We start from the raw sequence: 22,759 nt of genomic DNA, 5'->3' as shown, positions 1-22,759 counted from the left end.
ATAACGTAAACAGATAACCCAATTTAAAAATGGGCAAAGGACTTGAATAGACAGCTCTGCAAAGATTTCCAAATAGCCAGTAAACATAAAAAAATATACTAAATATTGTAGAAATTAGGGAAATGCAAGTCAAAACCACAGTAAACTATCACTACATATGCTCAAGGTAGCAATAATTTTTTTAAAGTGTAGGAGACAGTTTATTATACATGGTCCAAATATAAGGATTACAAGAACAAAGACTGCAGTAGTTTTGAACCATTTCCACCAAGTAATCCAGGAAGCTAGGCTTATATCATTTCTCCAAAGTTAGAGTTGGTATCTGACATGGCCTAGGCTTGTTGTCTTAGGTCCTGTAAGAAAGATTAGGGACAAAAAGCCCACCAGAAATAATTGGGGAGGAGAGCAAATGAACTTCCCAAGACTAGTTTTAGTAGGCCTCTTTTTAAACAATTAATTTTATTTCGTTAGTACATGTTTGCAATTCAGTTCACAGTCATTTGGGGGAGTAGTTAAATGTGCATGCTACAGCATGTTTTGCTAATCCCCTTTCCCTTCTGTCCTTACCCCTTCCTCCTCTGGTTTCCCTATCACCTTTTTTGTACCTGTTGGTATTATTTGTCTTAGCTTATGTTATGCCATGTAATGTTTACATTGATTGGTGTTACTAGGATCTTGTACATGGCACGTCTTTATTCCTCTCATTTGCCCTTCCCTTCCTCCTTACCCCTCTCCTTGTTCCCTTGAACCACTTCCCTATTGGATGAGATCTGTCCTCTTTTTCCTTTCTATCCATTTTTTATCATTTTCTTTGCTTGTACTTTGCTTCACTCAAATGAGAGATACTGTACAGTATTTAAACTTGTGTATCTGATTTATTTCACTCAATATTGTATTTTCCAGTTGCATCCATTTTCTGATAAATGCCTCAAATTTGTCATTCTTTATAGCCAAGTAGAATTTCATTATACATAGTGTTATGGGTTGTGTCTAGATGTACCCCACAAAAGCCTCATGCAGTCATAATTGGGGATTTTTCAGAGGTGGCTGATGGATGGTGTGAGTGTGTGACTGATTCATGGTGCAATGGTAGGATTAAAGATGCTACTGTTGTGGGAAAAATTGAGCCAACAGTGGCTGGGAGCTCAGGAGAAGAAATGAAGTTTTAGTGATGCTAGCAGACCCCAGAGGAGTAATCTCCAAAATCTGAGGCCCTAGGTACAGAGAGTTTATTTTATTTATAGGGTGGCAAACAGAAGTTACAAGAACGAGATAAGAAAATAAAAGAATGAGATAAGCTTTTATTTTATTTTATTTTTTTTTTGGTTTTTCTCCGGTACCAGGAACCGAACTCACGACCTTGCGCTTGCCAGGCAGGCGCTTTTGCCGCTGAGCTAAATCCCCAGCCCCAAGATAAGCTTTTAGCTAAAGGGTATGGTACAATGGGTATCTCGTGGCTAGTATTGTTATATGTAGGAAAGTTGTTTTTAGCATGTTCACAGAAGTTTCAATTTGATGACAAATGATTTAGCTGAATTCAGTGGCAGAGAACAGAATGACTGCAGCTGTATTGAATAAAATGGCTGCAGTTAAGTCAGGATTTCTGCTTCACTAGGATTAAGGGTGGGTATTTACTAAATCAGTTCACTGATTGGTTAGGCACTGCTCTAAACCTCATAGCCAGGATACAATATAAGGGACAGAAGGAGGCTTGTCTTCTCCCATCCCTTGCTTGCTTTGCTACGGTCTGCCTGCTGTGAATGGTTCTCCTCTGCCAAGCCACCCTGCCTTGGAGCCAAATCACTATGGACTAAAACTTGCCTAAACTGTGATCTAAATACATCTTTCCTCCTTTAATTTTGGGTGTTGGGTATTCTGTCTTAGCAGGAAAAGAAAAGTAACTCAGACAGACTTTGGTACCAGAGAAATGGAGTCATTTCTGTGACTGTACCTGATCATGTGGTTTAGGAGCCTTGGGAGCTGACTTGTGGGAAGAGGAAGAGTTAGGAAAGGTTTGGAGATGACATTGAAAAAGTAGAGCTAGAATGCCTTAGGCAGTACATGATGGGAGGTTCTGGTCAGAACTCAGAAGACCAGAATGCTGATAGAAATGGTGCCAGTAAAGACCAGGCTTGGGAAATTTCTGCTGGGAAGAAGGATTGCATTGGCTGTTGGAGTCCAAAAATGTGTTTTATGACTTGACAGAAAATTTGTCTGTGTTTTGCCCATATCCAGAGACTTTGCTTGAGGCTAAGGGCAGCAGACTAAGCTTGCAGAAGAAATTTCAGGGCAGTCTAATGTTGAGGCAATGGCATGGCTACTGTTGGGAACTTTTAGCCAGATTTATGCTGAGAATCAAGAGGAAAGAGCCTAGCAGAATGCTGGAAGACATTTTGAGTTTGGCCAGAAATGAAACTCCAGTAAGGTTGCAGACTGCAAAGACGGAATAGAAGAGAAATTGGTTGCTGAAAAGACCAGCAAGAAAAAGCCAAGTATTTCAGAAGACAACAGAAAAGATGGCCTGAACCAGCCATCTGGTTCACAAGAACCAGCAGGACTCCAGCCTCTGCAGCCTTGGAGTTGCAAAGGTGAAAGAACTGGCTTTGAGAAGAGGGCCCCAGAGCACCATGTTTCAGAATAGCAGCGGCCTAGATAATTTGTTCCTCGGGATTAGGTTCAGAGTGCTCAGCAGTCTAGGTACTCGACCCTTACAGCCAAGAGAGAATGAAGCCTGGCTACTGCTCTAGCTGACGCAGACCTTGGCATCATCCATGTGGTGCTGGTTCTAGGTGCATGCAGAATGCAATGCAAGAGTTGTGAAGTCTGGGTGGAAGGCTTCCACCGAGATTTCAGAGGAAGGCCTGGGAGACCAGGCAGTGTGCCCTTGAGAGGGCAGTGTGTGACGCTATGAGTGTGAAGCCAGAAGTGCAGTGGAAACCCCAGAAATTTGGAGAAGGCAGGAGTGTGGATTGTGTGAGGAAACCTGCAAGGAGGGAACAGAGCTGGCCCAAAAGAGAAGCTATGGGAACCGCAACCACTGGCAGGGCCATGGGGGTGGAGTCCGCTTTGGAGTTCACATCTTGCCGCAGATTGCCTTGGATGGTGGATATGGAACTACAGCACTTAATATTTGCTGTGTGGGATTTTGGACTTGCTTTGGTCCCATTCCTTTGTATTCCCCCTGTTTGTACCTTTTAGAATGAAAATGTCTATCTTGTGCCTTTGAATGTTGGAAGTATTTAACTTTCTTTTCATTTATACAGGGGCTTGCAGGTAAGTTTGCCTTACATCTCAGAGGAGACTTTGGACTTGGACTTTTCAGCAGTGCTGAAACTGTTAGGACTTTGGCAGCTCTTCGAGGTGGACTAAATGCCTGTTACATAAAGGGATATACATGAATTTTGGGGGTCCAGGGGCAGAATGTTACAGATTGAGTTTAGATACCTCCCCAAAGTGTCATGCAGCCATAGGTGGGGCTTTTTCATAAGTGGCTGATTCTAGAGTATGTGATTGATTCATGGTGCAATGCTAGGGTTAAGAGTGGGTGATTACTACTCAGCCCACTGATTGGTTAGGCACTGTCCTAATCTCCATAGCCTGGATACAGTGTAAGGGACAGAAAGAGGCTTGTTTCTCCTCTGGCTTGTTTTGCTACTGTGTGCCTGCCATGAATGATTCTTCTCTGCCAAGCCACCCTGCCTTGAGGACTGAAATTTGTACAAATTGTGATCTAAAGGAACTTTTTCCCCTTTAACTTTGGGTGTTGGGTATTTTGTCTCAGCAATGAGAGAAAAGTAGCTAAGATATATGAATACCACATTTTGTTTACCCAGTCATCTGTTGTTAGCTATACAGGCTGCTTCCAGGATTTAGCTATTATGAATTGTAATTAGCAATTGCTGCTGTAAAGATTGGTATCCAAATACTGATGGTGTATGATGCCTTAAGCTCTTTGGAGAAGTTACCTAGCAAAGTGATAGCTGGGTCGCATGGAACTTTTAATTTCAGTTCTTTAAGGAATCTCCATACTGATTTCCATAATGGTTGTACTAGTTTGCATTCCTACCAGCAATGCAGGAGGGTTTTTTGGTTTTTTTTTTGATGGCTATAATTTTAAAAATGGAAAGTGGTATTAACAAAGATATGGAGAAGTTGGAAGCTTACATATTTCTGGCATGAATGTAAAAGTCACATAGCTGTTACGGAAAATAGTCTGGTGATCTCTCAGAAAGCTGAACAAGTTGAGCATGGTGGTACACACTTGTAATCCCTTTGAGGCTGAAGCAGGAGTATCACAAGATTGACCTCAGATTGGGCAATTTAGTGAGACCATGTCTCACTAAATTAAAAAAAGGTTAAATCAAAAAAGACTAAATCAAAGTAATTTAAAAAAGATTGTGACTATAGCTCAGAGCAAAAAGCCCTGGGTTCATAAAACCATGTAACCTTGTATATATACCTGAAGGATTTGAAAATGCAGTTAGTTACTTGTATACCTATGTTCCTGGAAATATTCACAATAACTAAAAGTTGGAAGCAACCAAAGTATCCATCAGCAGATGGATAAGTAAAATTGATAAACAGTGGATAAACAAAATGTGGAATATTTCCACAATGGAGTATGATTGAGGCTTAAAGTTCTAATGTACACCACAACATGGATGAACTTTGGAAGAGTCATGCTAGACAAACTAAAGCCAGACTAAAGAACACAAGTTACAGGATTCCCCTTACATGGAACATCTAGCAGGATAAATTTCTAGATGTGGAAAGTATATTGAAGGTTACGAGGCTAGGAGAGCGGGTGGGGAATTTTTTCCTAATGGTTACAGTGTTTCTGTTTGCAGAGACTAAAAAAGATTTGAAATTAATGCTGATAGTTACACAATATTGTGGATGTAATGCCCCTGAAATGTATGCTTAACAATGGTTAAAATGACGAATTACGTGTTGTTTATATTTTACCATAGTTTTTAAAATTCTAGAATATACCAAAAACTGTCAAATTATAAACTTAAATGGGCTAATTAAAATATAAATTTATCTCAAGAAAGCCATTTAAAAAAACCAAAGAACACATTAAGGATATTGTCACACAAAAACTGAAAGAATTGCAACTGACAGACGACAGACCCCCCCATTATGAAGAATATTAAAGAGTGTTCTTCAGGAAGAAAGGAAACATATTCAAGGAATGATCAGTGTTAACTGTATAGGTGTAAGAAGAAGTATGTGTGTATCTCCTTAATATTTAAGTTGTCTTTAAACAATTTAAAATTTTTATTAGTACACATGGTACGTCGTGATTAGATTTATCGTGGGAAGTTGGTATATATACATAACATGTCCTAAGTCTTTTAAAGAAAAAAGTGGACTATATAGTTTTCTAGTTCACTTTTAACAAATTTTCACAATGTAGCAACTTCGGAGAGCATCATTAGCTCCCAGCTGTGTAGGTCTGAAGCCTCTGTGGGTCTGGGGCCTAGGGGCAGAGGTCAAGGCACCCATGGGACTGGGTTCTGACCTGGAGCCTTGGGAGAATTCACTTAGGCTTACCCTTGGAGGGATTCCCTTTCTGTCCCTCATGTGCTGCCCACCCAAGCTGCTAGGCTCCTGGGACTGTCCATATCCTTGTCACCTGCACCTTCCATCCTCAAGCCGGCAATGGGCCATCCTATTCCTTATGCACTTCAAGGTTCTGGCTTCTTTTGACCAGTTGGAGAGAACATGTTTCTTACATACGCAGTGAGGATGTTAGGTCAAGTTTTGTTTTTTATTTTTACTTTAAGAGAGGATTTGTAATAGCTTATGGTTCCAAATTCCATTCAATTCCAAATGAAAGTTAGCAGGGACATGAGAGATTTAAGGGATGAAAGTATAATTTATATAACTTGTGTTTCTCTTCTGCAACTTTGCTTCCCAGGACTGTCCTGTCACTGGAGAAAGTGTCGTGAGGACGAAGTGGGCATGGAAGCTGTGGTGCTGATGGCCAGGTCCCAGGTATATTGGGCCGTTCTTGTTACCCAGCTAGGAATCCCTTTTTCCTGGGCAGAGAAACTTCAGAAATTGTGCATCAGACATTCTGCCAGGAGAGTAGGGCTATTGTGTTTCTTCATTTGTAATAGCAGTTTCACTTCCTTTATCAGTTGGGATGGGATCTCAAGATCCTGATGAATGATGCATCCACACTGAGGTAGTTAACCCAGAGAAAGGGATGTGAGAATTGGAAGTGCTGGTGCATCTCACAGGCTACCCTGATCCTGGCTGTCTTGGGTGTGATACTGGCTGTGTGAATTCCTCCATAGGGAGTTCTGGTTTGGAGGAGCTTGGGGACAATTTAGAAAGTTGTCCAAGGGTGACTGCAACCAAAGTAGAGAGCTCTGAGGACAGGACGTTTAATGGCAGGGTGACCTGGAGTGTCAAGGTTGTAGACACTGCCCTTGTGCCTGTCCAGCCTCTTCCTCAGGAGGGTCTTGTATGCAGTGTGGACAGGTGACCTAATGTTCTTGCTGTCTACAGGGCTCAGACCCACACCAGGATGCTTCCGGCAGCTGTTAGGTGTGTACATTGAACACCAGGAAATTTAAATAATTTTAATGTTCAGGAGAAAACTTGTTAAAATGACATTTGTGCAGGGATATTAAGGATAACTTGTGGTTGTCCGAATAAACATGAGAGAATTGGATTTGTGAGGGCCTAGATTTCGGAGAGAGCGTAGTGTGTTTGAAGAATTAAGGCAGCTCCAGCAGAAGGAACGGGAGGTGGGGGCAGTGTGGGAAACCTGAGCAGGTTTGACTGACTGCAGCTCAGTGCTGTGTCAATAAAGTGCCCTACAGGGTGCACAGGGTGACAGGCAGCAGAAGTGAAGCAAAGCCATAACTGAGGATGTCCATGGAGACTAGGAGCTTGCGAAGCAAGCAAGCAGAGCTCCTGGGAGGCAAGAGTATAAACTGGGTGCTGCTGAGAAGTCAGGCTGCACTGGCTGAAAAGTGAGTTCATGACAAATCACTAGGCTTTGGTCTTTCCTTCTCTTTTATTATAGAAATTCTCAAATAGCACAAAATTGGAAAAGTACTTTGATATATCAGAGTAAAAGGAGGTAATAATATATCTAAAATGTACTGGAGACTAGTATCTAAAGTAAATGAGCATGGGGCTGGGGATTTAACTCAGCGGCACAGTGCCTGCCTGGCAAGCTCAAGGTCATGAGTTCTATTCCCGGTACTGGAAAAAAAAACCAAAAAGAAAAAAAAAAAAAAAATGAGCAATTTTTGCAGATCAAAATTTCTAGGAAGAGGAGGTACACACAAGAGATTGCTAAAATACTATTGAAATTATGATTCAGAGTTTCCTTACACTGTACCCATCTTTTTTTTTTTGTACTAGGAATTGAACTCAGGAGCTTGCACTTGCCAGGCAGGCACTGTGCCACTGAACTATCTCCCTGACCTCACTATACCCATCTTTGTGTCTCTTCATGCTGTTTGCAATAGATTGTTCTTTTTACCCATCTTGTCTTTAACATGATACTGTACTATTTGGGAGTAAATTCTCTACAAACATTGTACTTCACAGCTAAGGAAACTAACTTTATGAAGTTAAACCAAACAAGCATTATCCAACCCCAAGTTAAAGATATCCAACTCCCAGCTCAGACCTGCCTGGTTTCAAATGTAGTTCTCAACTCCCTTTTCACACAGCTTTTCTTTCCGTGGTGTCTTCTCACCTGTGCTTCCAGAGAAGCACAGCATCTCTGTAGGGGAATGCCGATAGCAAGAGGCAGAGATCAGGAGATGAGTCACACGAAACATGGGCAAGTGTCTTAGGAACAGTTAGCACCAACAAACAAGTCAAGGACTCATGGAGAGTAGCAGGCACCTTGTGAGAGTGAGTTGGGGAAGGGGCATCATTACCTCTGGGTCTAAATGGGTGAAAACATTGATTTCTCCTCTCACAAACTATTTTTCAGCTGATACAGCCTTTGCCATAAGAGCCTGTCTGCCTTTTGCCTCTCTGATTTATTTCACCAATGGAGATTGCCAACTGGAAGCAGGAAGAAAGTTGCCAGCATGAAGGTGGTGTGTGTCCCCTTCACAATCATAGCCTCAATGAATACAGAGTCTGGTTTCCAGAACCTTTTTCTGTGCCTGGGAATGGCAGGTAGAGAGGGACCCAAAGGGAGAAAGATGTCCAGCACATTAAACTTCACAGGGCACTCCTTAAAGAGCTTTGCATTGATTTTTAAACTTATATACAGTAAAATCCTCTCCTTTTCTTGCACAGTCTTGGGGATTAAACTCAGGGCCTTCACACTGAGCTATACCCCTAGCCCTTTAAATATTTTTTTGAGAGGACCTTGGTAAGTTCCCAAGGCAGGACTAGAACTTGAAGTCCTCCTACCTCAACTTCCCAGAGTGCTAGGATTACAGACAGGCACCACCACACCTGACTAAATCCTGTCATTTTGACAAATTCAAATAGTTGTATAACTACCATTTCATTAAAGGTAGAGAAGAGATCCATCACCCCAGCCCTCATCTGCTTCGCCTTTGTTATCAGTGCTTCCCCCTCCTCTGCAACCCCTTGCAATTAGTGGTTACTCTCTATCCCTGGATTCTTCCTGTTCCAGGAACTCTGAGCAGAGTTGTATGGTGTGAAACCTACAGCTCTTCCCATGACATAATGTCTTTGAGATTCATCTATTTTGTGCTGGTCAGTAGCCTGTATTTTTTATGGCTGAGTAAATTGCTATTGCGTGATGTAGCACACTTGTTTTTTATTCTGTGTTGAAGGATCATTGGTTTCCTTTTAGTTTGGGCAGCTACAGTTAAGGCCTCAGCCATTTTATACACTTGCCTGTCAGTTTTAGGATGAATATAAATTTTCAGACTCTCAGGTGTTTTTGCAAAGGAATGACAGGTCCTCTGCAGTGTCACCCAAGGCTCATGTGTTGAAGGCTTGATTTCCAGCTTTGAACTTTTGGGAGGTGGTGGAGGCTTGGAGAGGGGAAGGCTGATGGAAGGTCTTTGGTCATTGAGGCTGTGCCCTTGAGGGGATTGTAGGACCTTGATCTCTCTTTACTTTTGAGACCCAGCCATGAGGTGAATAGTGTCCCCTCCACACACTCCTTGATGTTCTGTGCTATCACACACTGTGCTGCACAGGCCCAAAAGCAACAGGGCCAACTGACCAGGGACTGAAGCCTCTAAAACTGTCAGCCAAATAAACCTTTCTTCCTTTTAGATTATTATCTCAGGTATTTTGCTATAGTAGCAGAAAACTGACCAGCATGAGTCATATAGTAAAGGTATACTTTGTGGAAAACATGCAGTATTTTCCAGAGTCACTGTAGCATTTTGCATTCCCACAGTAGTGGGCATGAGTAGCACTTACTCTGCATCCTCACAAATGTTTGGTTTAAAAGTTTACACTTTCTTTTTTTTGAGACAGGGTCTCACTCTGCAGTTCATGCTGGCCTTGAACTCACTTTGTAGCTCAGGCTGATCTTGAACTTGCAACAATCCTCCTGCCTCAGCCTTCTGAGTACTGGGATTACAGGCGTGTGCCACCACGCCTGGCTACACTTTCTAATAGTTGTCAAATCATATTTCACAGTGGCTTTGTTTTGTTTTGAAACAGGGTCTCAGTATGCTGTTCAGACTGACCATGAACTCACTATATAGCCCAGGCTGGCCTCATACTTGATATGATACTCCTGCCTCAGCCTCCTAAATGCTGGAATTATAGATGTCCATCACCATGCCTGGCATCTCACAATGGTTTAACATCCATTTTATTGATGAATAATGACATGGAACATACACTTTTTTAACCAACTATGTGTCTTTTTTGATAAAATGTTTTTTGTAATCTTTTGCCGAGTTTTTAACTAGTGTATTATCTTGCCATCAACTTTTGAGAGTTTCTTATACACACACACACACACACACACACACACACACACACATACACATACACACACATACTTGGTTAGATACATGATTTGCAAATATTATCTCCCAGTCTTCTGTCTTATATCTTAATTCTCTTAGCAGTATCTTTTGAGGAGGAAACAAGTTTTAATTTTGATGAAGTCAACTTTTATCAGCTTATTCTTTTGTTTTTGGTTTTATTTTGAGGCAAGGTCTTACTACCTCAAGCCTTTGGTCCTCTTGCCTCATTCTCCAGATGTTGGGGTTACAGGCATGAGCCCCATGCCAAAGCCTCAGTTTATTCTTTTATGGATCATGCTTTTGAGATTCAGCTAAAAACCTTCTGAATAAGCCAAGATGCAAGGATTTTCTCCTAGGCTTTCTTATAGAAGTTTTATAGAGTAATGTTTACATCTTGATCTATTTAGAGTAATTTTTATTATTAATTACTTTCGGCAGATTGACCCGTGGCTCACTTTATCCTATTCCTCTTCACCTGTGGTAATGTTCATTTGACTGACTGCAGCCTGGATTTTCTGATACTAATAGAGCCACTCCAGCCTTGTGATGTATAATTAGTGTTTCCGTTGTATATCTGGTTCTGTTATTTTACTTTTAACCTCCCTAGTTTGTTATATACAACATGGTTTTCTTTTAGGTAGCAGATACTAGAGGTTTGTGGTTTGCTTCTCTTAAATCCAGTTTGGCAATCTCTGTATTTTAGGTGTATTTAGACCATTTATATTATTTATATGATTGGATTTGAATGTCATTTTATTGTATGTTTTCTGTATGTGCCCTACCCTCAGCTCCCATTCTCAACTTACTAGCTTTGTGTTAATTTTTAGTATTCCATTTTAAGTTATATCTTGGCTTTGTAGTTACACATTTTTGCATTTTAAATGGTTGCTTCAGGGGTTAGAATATATATATTTAATCTTTTATAATCTAGAGTTAATTTTTACCACTTTAGGTAAAATCTGGAGCTCTTTTCTTCCCTATGTCTTAAAGTTGTATATATACGCATATTACCTGTACATACATATATTGAAAAGCCCCACCAGAAAATGTGGCAGTGTTTGCTTTTAGCTGTCCTATAAGTTTAATCTCTCTTTAACTAACTTAAATTGATACATAAAACATAAAAGTTGTACCTATTAATTTGTGTACCATGTAATGTTTGATTCATGTAAATGAGATTCAACATATTTATCTATTGAAGCATCATTTCTTTATGGTGAACTTTCAAACTCTTTTCTTCTAGCTTTTTGGATGTATGGTACATATCATTGTTTGTAGTTACTATACTGTGCAATAGTACTCCAGAGCTTCTTGCTGCTGCATCCTGTATAATTTTGAAGAATTTAAGAGAACACTAAGTCAATGTACTTCCTCAAATTTCTGCTCTTTTGCCATTCTTCCTTCATTCCTAAGATTTCAGTTTCTTTTTGGGGTCCTTTCACTTCCTATAGCTTGTCTTTCAGACCAGATCTCCTTACAACAAAGTGTCAGTTTTACTTTGCATAAGCTTTGAAAGATACACTCACCAGATATAGATGTCCTGGCTTGAGAGTTCTTTTCTTTCAGCATTTAAAAACAACTATACATTTTCCCGTGATAAAATAAATATACCAAGACCTTCATGGTCTTTGAGGAGAAATACACATCACTCAAATAGGTTTTCTTCTATGTATGATCAACTTGTTTTTGATATAGCTAATAAAAGGCCTCACATCTGTATCTTATTTCTTTGTCAAATTGTTGTGCTTTACTAAAGTATAATTACTAACTTTCCCTTTTTTTTTTTTGGTTTTTCGGTTTTTCTCCGGTACCAGGAACCGAACTCACGACCTTGCGCTTGCCAGGCAAGCGCTTTTGCCGCTGAGCTAAATCCCCAGCCCCTAACTTTCCCTTTTTTGAAGGAAAGTGTTTTTAGCAAATTATCTTAAGTCATAATACCTGCTTCAGTATTGTAAGTTTTAACTAGTACTTATCAACCTCCCTCCGATTTTCCTGCCTTGAATTAGGTTCCAAATTTAATACACTGTAAACATAGACTAAATTTTGGTATCTGATTCTCCCTCCTATAGCTTTTTAAGCTTAATTTGAATAAAAATGCTTCTGATAGTTTCTAGATCTAAAGCACAACACAAACCTCAATTTTGGACAGTGGGTACCTAACAGTTCTTCTTTAAGATTTGACCATCAAGGAGGATACTCCTTTACTCCTCCAGTAAGTTCTGGTTTATGCTCTGTCCCATTCCAGGGCCACCAGCCCAGTCTTTCCTGTTGGGATCCGGGAAAGGGAGGGCAGAGGTGTGTATCTGGCACACTGCACATATGTTTGGTGTTGCAGACACTGGTGACCTTCAAGGATGTGCTTGTGGATTTCACCAGGGAGGAGTGGAAGCTACTGGATGCTGCTCAGCAGATCATGTACAAAGATGTGATGTTGGAGAACTATAAGAACCTGGTTTCCTTGGGTAAGACTAACCTTTGTTTTTGCAGCTGTGCTTACTGTGGAACTTTGGCTCTTCATGGCTCAGAAGGTATAGATCTTGAAGCATGGATCAGAGTATAGGCGTGGGGTTCAGTGACCTCGTTTCTTTGGGCATAGAGCAGGGTTTTGGTGCTCCTGCTTTTATGAAAAAATTGTTTTAATTTTTTGAATTTTTAAAAGTGTATGTTTCTTTTTTTTACTCTGCATTCTCATCCACTTTCAGAGTAGTCCCCATGCTGCAGAAGGTTGGGATGGGTTGGAACTTTCCTGAATTCCCTCCTGCTTTTAACCATGGTCTTTCATTGTGAACAGGGCATCAGCTTCCTAAGCCAGATGTGATCCTGCGGCTGGAGAAAGGGGAGGAGCCCTGGCTGGTGGAGAAAGGGATTTACCATGGGACACATCCAGGTGAGAGCAGATAGGAGCTGCCCCAATGGGTAGCCCAGATGGCCCACGAGATGTAACCCTCTGGTGACAGGGTTACAGCTCTTCTCACAGGTCCTTATTCCTGACAGAGGGATGAGGTTATCTACCTCCTGTTTCTGAGTTGCCAGTCTCCTTTCTGCATTCCTGTAACACACACACATTTGCATGTAGAGACAAATATACTTTACCTCTCTATTAAAATTGTCTTTGTATTGATATTCTTTATTTCGACACTATTTCTTCCCTGATTATTACCATGAATTCTAGTAACCCCACTCTCTAATTTCTGAAGAGTATTTATGAGAGTCATTTCTGGTGTCTTTGCTTCTCTTTTCTTTCTCATGTGGCCTTTTCCCATAGCTCAGCTCATCCCTGTAAGTCTAGCAGTGGGACTTATGCCACTTGCCCTGTTCTTTGTAAAACTACAGAGAGCCTGCAGGTTCATATTGGCTGAACTCTCCTTATGTTCTAGCATTGTAACTCTAAAAATACCAGCATTTCCCACGGTAGCTCTTCATTTAATATTTTTCACTTATTCATATTTCTTTTTAATATTATCATCCCTAAAAAGTTTTCCCAACCTCCATGTATATATCTCTGCATGTGAAACACCCAACCTTCTTGGTTAAAAAAAGTCATCTCTCAGTTTCTGTTCCTTTATTTTCTGTAAGCACTCTTCTCCTTTGCTCTACAACTCATGGACTTGGCATCCTTCTCGGCATCTTAAAAGTTCCTGTCTGCACCATACTGCAGATAACCCACTGCTTGCCATGTGGAACAGCCAGGACTTGTGCCAGTGACTCCATGTATGTTCACATGGTATGTGTAGCTTCCAAGCCCAGTGTTGTCTGGTCATCTGGGAATGATCTGCTGTCATTTCTTTTTGTTTCTCCAGAATCTAATGGGCACAGTGTCAGGCATTCCCCTGCATCTCAGATCATCCCAGCCTTACTTTTCCCATGAGATTACATTCAGGTTCTTTCTTTGTGAAGCCTTATATGACCTCAGATATAGGCTTCTTTTCCGAGCTTTTATTTTGGTTGTCTCTACTTTGAAATATAAAACATTTTTGATATTTTTACATTAGATTTTCAGGTAGGTGATTGTATTAAAATTTTGTATCAAGGACAGGTCCTTCAGTATTATACTAATCATTTTTTTAAAAAAATCTTTTTGAGACAGGGTTTTATTGTGCAGGTCTGGCATAATGAACTCACTTTGTAGCACAGGCTGGTCTCAAACTCCCAGTGATCTTCCTGCTTCAGCCTCCCAAGTGCTGGGATTACAGGTTTGCGCCACCATGCCCGGTTTAGTATTGTACTAATGAGAACATGATCTGTCAACTACTTTGGGTCCTGGGAGGAAAAATTGTTTTATTCTGCTGCCTCCCTCCCTCCCTCCCTCTCTCCCTCCTTCCTTCCCTTCCTTCCTTCCTTCCTGCCTTCCTTCTTGCCTGCCTTCCTTCCATTTTTGTTCCATTCATTCAGCAGACTTTCCTAGATGTCAAATGACAAGTCTATAAAAGTAACAATCATTAACTAGATTCAGTAGTTTATATTTTTACTGAGGCTTTGTGGTCAAAGACATAATGAAACCCCAAGTGTTTAAATGCATGGAATTTAAAGAAATCTACAAGTCCCTGTGAATTTCATTATCTAAATGAATAGGCTGAAGACAGTGCGTTGATCGATGGGTGCTGCAATTTGACAGCAGCATATGTGTCTGTCTGTGTTTTATGGTAAATGGAAATTTTTGGATTCTAGTGAAGGAAAGCACCCACTCATGCCTCCAGCTTCTCCTGCTCATGTTTATTTTAAATCTTTTACTTGGGATTTGTAGTTTGAAAACTTCTTTATGGGTTCTCTGTTCCTCTGAACAGAAGAGAAAAGGGGGAAAATCATTAGGATAGTGTAGAGAAAAGGAACTATGGAAGTTAGGAATGAAAACTAGGGCTGCTGGGTACAGTTGTACAAAGAAGTCAGTCAGGGACCTGGCCTAGCACAGAGCTTATTCATCAGGTATACTGGTTTTCTGGAGCTGGTACAAGAAAAGTATTAGGCTGGCGATATAGCTCAGGGGCACAGCATCTGCCTGGTCCTGAATTCAATTCCAGGTCCCAAAAAAGGAATGAATGAATGAATGAATGAATGAATGAATGAATGAATGAATAACAATCAAATCACTGGGCATGGTGGTACATACCTGTAATCCCAGCACTTGGGAGGCTGAAGCAGGAGGCTTGTTGGGAGTTTGAGACCAGCCTCAGCTGCAAAGTAAGCTTAAGGCTGGCCTAAATGACACAGCGAGACCCTGTCTCAAAAAAGCCAAAAAAAAATGTATGAAGCATCTCTACTGAAAATCTGAAATCTGCAGTGCTACAAAATCTGAAACTGAGCACTGTTATGCCACAAGTGGAAGAGTCCACACCTGACTTCATGTGACAGATCAAAGTCTAAATGAAGGTGCACAGCACACATTTTTTCAGTCTCCAGGTGAAAAACAAGATCCTTCCAGCCCCTGTCAGCTGTGGTAATGTCTTTTCTATGCATGCCCATATTGCCTTTCACAAACACACATAAGGGTGTCCACTGTGTGTACACTGATGGCAATGGAGAAAGTGGTGACAGTCCAAAAAATGTTTCAGACAAGGTCCAACTTGGCAAACAATTGAGTTCATTGGGGTGACTTACAGAGCAGTGGTATACTTTCAGGTTGAAGCACTACTGAGACTGCCAACGCCTCTGTGCTGACTGGGTACCATTATAGAGCACTGATTAGAACAGCAAAAGCAGAAGCAAAAGCAGGAAGGGTCCTTGGGGAAAGTTGTTCGTATGCCGCTCCTGTCCCACCCTTAGCAGGAAACCCTGCCAGTCTTAGTAAGCTCTGTCCAGTGCCACTGGTGAATAACCTTGTGTTGCATTGCAGTCTGGCATACTGTTTCAGTACCTGGTGGAGGCCCAGGGGCCCTGAACAGCTAGATGTATACCACAAGTTGGAGTTACTTTGGTTAGGGTGCAGAAGAGAGTTCTTAGTATAGCTGGGTTCCCCACATTCTCCACATGGGGCCAAGATCTATGTAAGTTCCTTTGTAGTTTGCTTATTTTCTGTCCTGTTGTGTAAAGATACTGAAAATGTCAAAAAAAAAAAAAAAAAAAAGCCTTCAGATAACCCTAAGAAAAAGAGGAAGCATTTGTTTTTAACACAGAAAGTCAAACTGCTTAAGAAACTGAATGGTAATTAAGTATGAAATATCTTACACAAAAGTCTGGTGTTGAAATGACCTATAGAAACAGGATAAACTGTTGACGCTCTGCACTGAAAGTAGTGAACAGAAGTTGATGAAAAGTAGAAAAGGTAAAAATGCATAAAGCTATAGACGAAGAGTCCTGTAGCGTATCAAAAGTATGAATCAGCATCAGTGAACATGTGCCACTAAATGGTTTGTTGATCGTAGAAAACTGATGGTGAAGAAATGTATTGAAGAGCTTACAAAGGTCCATGAAAATCTGATGCCACATTCTGTGGTACTGGTGAAAGAAACATCACTATTTTGGCATTGTTGTCCCAGAAAGACACTGGCTACAGCTGATGAGAGGCCTGTGCAAGAATTATGGTTCCAAAGGCAGAGTAATTGCTGGAATATGCTTATGAAAGTGTAAACCTGCTGACAGGCAAGAGTTTGAGCCTGCCCTGTTTTAAAGGGATAGATTTCTTGCCAGCTTATTGCTATGTTAAAAGTCATACATCATCAGGAACATCTTTGCTGATTGGTTTCACAAACATTTTGTACCAGTGGCTTGTCTCACTGTAGAGCAGCTAGACCAGATGTTGGCTGAAGGTGTTCGGTTCATCCTCCAACTGAAATTCATCAGCAATAGTGTTTATTACATGTACTTTCCTCACATCTGATTAATTAATTCAGTTATATGAGCAGGGTGTCCTACCATCACTGAAGAGTATTTGTAAAAAGACTTTCTTGAACAGTGTGCCAGCAGCAGTAGTCCAGCTACATGAGTGCGGAAGGTTTTACAGAGGGAGTTTGGCAAAATGGTATGTGCTGTTTCTTGACTCTTTTTTTTTTTTTTTTTCTGTTTTTCAGTGTACTAATATATGTCATGTCTTACTGCTAAGTACTTATGTGTGAGTTAGAATAAGAAAATGATTGCTTATCAGAAGCATAAAAATTCAAAATCAAGAATGACAGTGAGAGCTGCGTGGAGCAGCTGCCTGCATAGGTGGCTGAGTGTGACACCTTTGCTTTCTCATGGTTCTATATATGCAATCTTTGTCATGCACAAAATTACTAAAAATACTGTATAAAGTTCTATTCAGGCTATATATATAAAGTATACATGAAACATTAGTGCATTTTGTGTTTAGATTTTGGTCCCATCCCTAAGATAATCTCATTATTATATGCACATATTTCTTTTTTTTTAAGAGAATAAAAAAAACAGTAAAAACGGTACACAATTTTAAAACAAGACAGCAAATTAACAGTGGTTATTATATTGCATGTTATCTTCAGAGTAGTTGCTCAGATTACCAGATATAGGCATGTAAGCTTGATCAAGCAATATAAGCAGTAATTGTTCCTTTCAATGAATTAATAGAAAGTAGTAGTACAATTATGTTAGCTGTCTTGTGTGTGTGTCTATATATATATATATATATATATATATATTCATATTCCTTCCTTCTTTTCTCCTTTCCTCCATCCCAGTTTATGCACATATTTCAACACATGAAAAATGTCCAAAATCAAAAAATTTCCAGTGTCAGTGATTTTGGATAAGGCATACTCAACTAGGACAGAAATTAGATGGCTTAGGACAATAGAAATGTATTGTCTCATATTTCTGGAGGCTAAAAGTTCAAAACCAAGGGGCCTTTTACTAAGCCTCTAGGGGAGTATCTGGTAATCACACAAGCTTTGGCTTGTGGCTATATCATCCCAGTCTCAGCCCCCTTCTTCGTTGGCACCCCCTATGTGTCTGTTTCTATGTCTTTTGTTATAAGGACACTAGTCCTGTTGGATTAAGGCCACCTCCCATGACATCTGCAATGACCTTACTTTCAAAGGCTACATTATGAAATACTATGGGTCAGGGCTTAACTATATCTTTGTTGGGGGACACAGTGCAGCCCCATTTATATAAGAAGAAGTGGTATTGTATAAGTAACGCTTTTTCTACATTTGGTATGAAACACTATACATAAAAAACATTAAGAAACAAATATAGTGCTTCAGCAAGGGAAATAATTTATATTAATATATGCAGCAGAGAGGCAAAAAGCCTAGAAGAATATGGGTTAGACTCCAGAAGTCTTATTTCTTGCTCTTTTTAAAAATTGTAATTGTTGTTAATCTTGATATCTGTATGAGTCAGCTTTTTCTGTGTAACAAAACATCCAAGATAAATAACTTAGAAAAGATTTGTTTTGACTGACAGTTGTGAAGTTTTCAGGCTATAACAAAGTCAGCCCAGGGCTTTTGGCCTCTGAAGAGGCAGCACATTGTGGCAGGAACCTGTTGCAGAACAAAACAACTCTCTCATCAGTCAAGAAGCAAAGAGGAAGAGATGACAGACCTCCTGTCCCTTGATGACCTAAAGCTCTTCCAATACTGCCAGCTCAGGGACCATGCTGTCAACACATGGGGCATTTGACATCCAAACAATAGCAATGTCTTGGAACCAAGGACTCAAAATAGAAAATAGGAATAATTATATTTATTATAAATAGCTGTGACTAGGGGGCTGGGGATTTAGCTCAGCGGCAAAAGCGCCTGCCTGGCAAGCACAAGGTCGTGAGTTCGGTTCCCGGTACCGGAGAAAAACCAAAAAAAAAAAAAAAACCAACAACAAATAGTATCATTCTTGGATTCTAGACAGCAAAATGAATTTTAGGGAGTTTAGCAACTTGTTTAAATTTGTGACTAGTAGTGAAAGACCTTAGGTGAGAACCTGTGTCCGCTCAGTTTCATGTTGTTCCTCTTCCATCTCATGTGGCTTTCTGAAAGGGCTTTGTGTCAGCCATCTGTATGAGCCTCATTCTGTAGTGCTTTGGTGGTGTAGACAGAAGACATTGCTTAGCATGTGGCCAGAGTCATGCTGTACGAATATTAAATTGGCAGTAGTGTGAAGAATGTGTATGAGGGGAAGACCTGACAACAAATAGAGAAGTTAGGATCTTACATCATTCCTGTTTGGGATTTGGAAATGAGAGGGTACCCTTTCTATGAGATTTCCTTTATTGCTACCCCTCATTGGTTCTTTTGATTTCTTTGGTCATGTTCAGAGCTGTGGCCCTTCCTTACTGTTTTTGTTCCTTGTATGTGTATAGCCTGATGCACTTACTGCTTACTGCTCTGTCTTTCCCTTTGTCCTTATCCATTGAGATTATCAAACCATACTTGAAAGCAACCCTATGTGGGTTTTTTGTACTTTGGCTCCACATACATTCTATCATTCTTACCCTAATCCTTTGTTTAGTTATACAAAGCTTTTTCTTTTCTTTTAGATTCAGACACCACAGCTGAAATTAAATCATCAGTTTCCAGAAAGAGCATTTCTAAAGACAAACAATCCTTTGGCATTAAAATGGAAGGAGTGTCAAGGAATGATCTTTGGTATTTGTCACTAGAAGATGTCTGGAAATGTGACAACCAGTTGGGCAAATATTATGACAGCCAAGAAAGACATATGAGGCAAGTGGCATTCACCCAGAAGAAAGTACTTATTCAAGAGAAGGCCTGTGAAAGTGGTAAATATGAGGAAGGCTGTCTTGTCCCTGCTCAGCTAGTACTGAGAGAGTATTTCCATAGACATAGCTCACATACTAAAAATTTAAAGCATGATTTATTGTTCAGTGGGCACCAGGAAAGCTGTGCAGATAGTAGTAATGAATGTGGCCAAACCTTCTGTCAAAACATTCATCTTATTCAGTTTACACGAACTCACATTGGAGATAAATCCTACAAGTGTCCTGATAATGACATCTCTCTTACTTCTGGTGCATCCCTTGATGCATCAAAGGGTATACACAGAGAGAAACCCTATGAATGTAAAGAATGTGGAAAATTGTTCAGCTGGCGCTCTAATCTTACCAGGCACCAACTTATTCACACTGGAGAAAAGCCCTATGAATGTAAAGAATGTGGAAAGTCTTTCAGCCGGAGTTCCCATCTCATTGGACATCAAAAGACTCACACTGGTGAGGAGCCATATGAATGCAAAGAGTGTGGGAAGTCCTTCAGCTGGTTCTCACATCTTGTCACCCACCAGAGAACTCATACAGGAGACAAATTGTACACATGCCATCAGTGTGGGAAAGCCTTTGTGCATAGCTCCCGGCTTATCCGGCATCAGAGGACTCACACTGGAGAGAAACCCTATGAGTGTCCTGAGTGTGGGAAGTCATTCCGACAGAGCACACATCTCATTCTGCATCAGAGAACACATGTCAGGGTGAGGCCCTATGAATGTAATGAATGTGGGAAGTCTTACAGCCAGAGATCTCACCTTGTTGTCCACCACAGAATTCACACTGGACTGAAGCCTTTTGAGTGTAAAGATTGTGGAAAATGTTTTAGTCGAAGCTCTCACCTTTTCTCACATCAGAGAACCCACACTGGAGAGAAACCATATGAATGTCATGATTGTGGGAAATCTTTCAGTCAGAGTTCTGCCCTCATTGTGCATCAAAGAATTCATACTGGAGAGAAGCCCTATGGGTGTTGTCAGTGTGGGAAAGCCTTCATTCGGAAGAATGACCTCATTAAGCATCAGAGAATTCATATTGGAGAGGAGACCTATAAGTGTAACCAGTGTGGCATTATCTTTAGCCAGCATTCTCCATTTATTGTCCATCAGATAGCACATACTGGGGAGCAGTTCCTCATGTGTAATCAGTGTGGGACAGCATTAGTTAATAACCCCTCCCTTACTAGATACCAGACAAATCACATGACAGAGGCCACTTAATAATGCAAGGAATACAGAACATGCTTTAATAAGAGCAATAATTTTACATTGCAGAACTCATGGAGAGAAGCTGTGCAAATGGAATATGTGTAGAAATGCTTTCAGTCTTGTTACCACCCTACTGCACGCTATTGAATTGGCCCAGAGGGGCACACATTTCATTCCAGTATATAAATACATTAGATTTTCTTTCCACAAATTCCCATGAAAGTAATTGGCCTGGGTGCATTCTTGACCAAGCCTTAAATTCTAGGTTCTGATAAGGAACTTTTAAGTAGGTGAATTGTTGAGAGATAATGCAGCTTTAGTATTCCGAGAGGTAAATAAATATGGCAGTATAGTCAAATTTGTTGTTAAGAATAAAACACAGTTAGCAAGTGATAGTAATATTCCAGTGAGGTAATATGCCATTGTTTACTTGATTGTGCTTGTCTTCTAGACACTTAGTAGAGTTTAGTATGTTTTTTGTTTCTTATATAAACCACATTTTGGATAACTACAAGAATAATCTCTATAATGTAAAAGCATTCACACATCCACACTACTAGTAATACTCACTTTAAAAATATATTTGCATGTGCGCAAGAATTGAAGATCAAATGGAAAGTATAGATAAATGAATCAAACTGATCCTTTTGATAATAGGACTATGAAAGAGTTTTCCAGCATATTCAGTATTGCTGAAATAATTAAGATATTTAAAAATGCTCAAGAAGGATATCAATTTCTTTTTCTTTCAAAAAAGATTGAGGATCACCTGCTGTGAACTTTCCTATTATAAGTTGTTTGGGTCCTAAAGTTCTACTTTTGAGAGATGAGGCTAAAGGTTCATGAGAATTTGAAAATAGTAGTTCTCTGTTAGTGGAGAATGAGGGGAATGTTGGGCATTTGGGACACATGGTTGGATGGGGGTCTGTTTGAGACCAGGAACCTGTGCAGCATTTGCAGCACATGTGCTCATGAGTTAAGCACAGCACTGGCCAAGGGCAGTGCCTCTTTCTTGTGGCAGTCTTTCATCTTTATAAAGGAAATTCAGTGGCTCAGAGCATAAACCTGAGCCTGACCACGCAGTTGAAATACTGCTTTGTTCCTTGGTAGCCAAGTGATCATGTACATCTGCTGGGCTTCCCTGTCCTGAACTGGAGATAAGCTCTTCTGAACTTCAGAGGTAATGGGAGCACTTACGTCATATGTTTGTGGTCAGTGTCAAATGTGTAAACATAAACAGCTTGGCATATGCCAAGTTCTTTATCATTAGCTGTGATTATGCATATTCTTGTTGACCACCCTGATGTCTGTCCTTTATCTCAAATCTGCTTCTGTGTTTACTGAGTTCTTCCTTGCTTTCTGATGATACGCATTTTTCCTTTTACATCAGTTGGAGTGTAATCTGGGAAAATGGCTGGCAAATAGTGGGCATTTGGTTGCATATCTGAGGATTAGTAAAAAAATTTTAATACTGTATGCAAAATTGTTTTATTTGTACAAGGGTCTGCTCTTCTAGGGAGAAGATCTCAATGTTCAGATTCTCTGGTAAACCACTGATCCAAAAATGATTCAAGAAGAGGATCCTTGTAAAGTTTTTGTTTCATTCTATAAATGAATCTCTATGTGTAATGTGTAAGTTGTCAAAATAAAAATGGAGTATTTTGTGTCATCCCAAACAAAAAACAAGGCAATAGGTATGAAGAAAGAGTCTCATGCATGATTGTTTGATAGTAACTGCCACAAAGGACTGCTAAGAAACATTACACAAAGACACTTCAGCCTGTACAGGTGTACTTTTTTAGAAGGAATCCAGTCAGCAACTGCTCAAACTTGGACTGACATCACCCTTGTTACTAATCATGGCCAAGGGTCATCAAAATATTTGATAGAGTGCTCCTCACCTTTGTTTATAAAAACTCCCCCTTACC

General features: G+C 40.2%; 1 protein-coding gene across 1 annotated transcript in view; it reads left to right on the top strand.

Moving 5' to 3' along the window:
- LOC106146507 (zinc finger protein 10) overlaps nucleotides 1–22,517 on the top strand; it is a 32,808-nt gene extending 10,291 nt beyond the window's left edge. The window contains exons 2-5 of the mRNA XM_013503580.1: nucleotides 5,924–6,000; nucleotides 12,289–12,415; nucleotides 12,745–12,840; nucleotides 19,381–22,517. Coding sequence (XP_013359034.1) covers nucleotides 5,968–6,000; nucleotides 12,289–12,415; nucleotides 12,745–12,840; nucleotides 19,381–20,843 — 1,719 coding nt within the window. The 5' untranslated portion in view covers nucleotides 5,924–5,967 and the 3' untranslated portion in view covers nucleotides 20,844–22,517. The remainder of the gene's footprint in view (nucleotides 1–5,923; nucleotides 6,001–12,288; nucleotides 12,416–12,744; nucleotides 12,841–19,380) is intronic.
- Nucleotides 22,518–22,759: the final 242 nt, after the last annotated feature.

The sequence above is a fragment of the Chinchilla lanigera genome, unplaced genomic scaffold, assembly GCF_000276665.1.
Source record: "Chinchilla lanigera isolate Chin_1 unplaced genomic scaffold, ChiLan1.0 scaffold00081, whole genome shotgun sequence".
In the NCBI taxonomy this organism is placed as follows: domain Eukaryota; kingdom Metazoa; phylum Chordata; class Mammalia; order Rodentia; family Chinchillidae; genus Chinchilla; species Chinchilla lanigera.
Note: the sequence above shows the minus strand (reverse complement) of the source record. Positions and strands in the feature narration are given on the sequence as shown.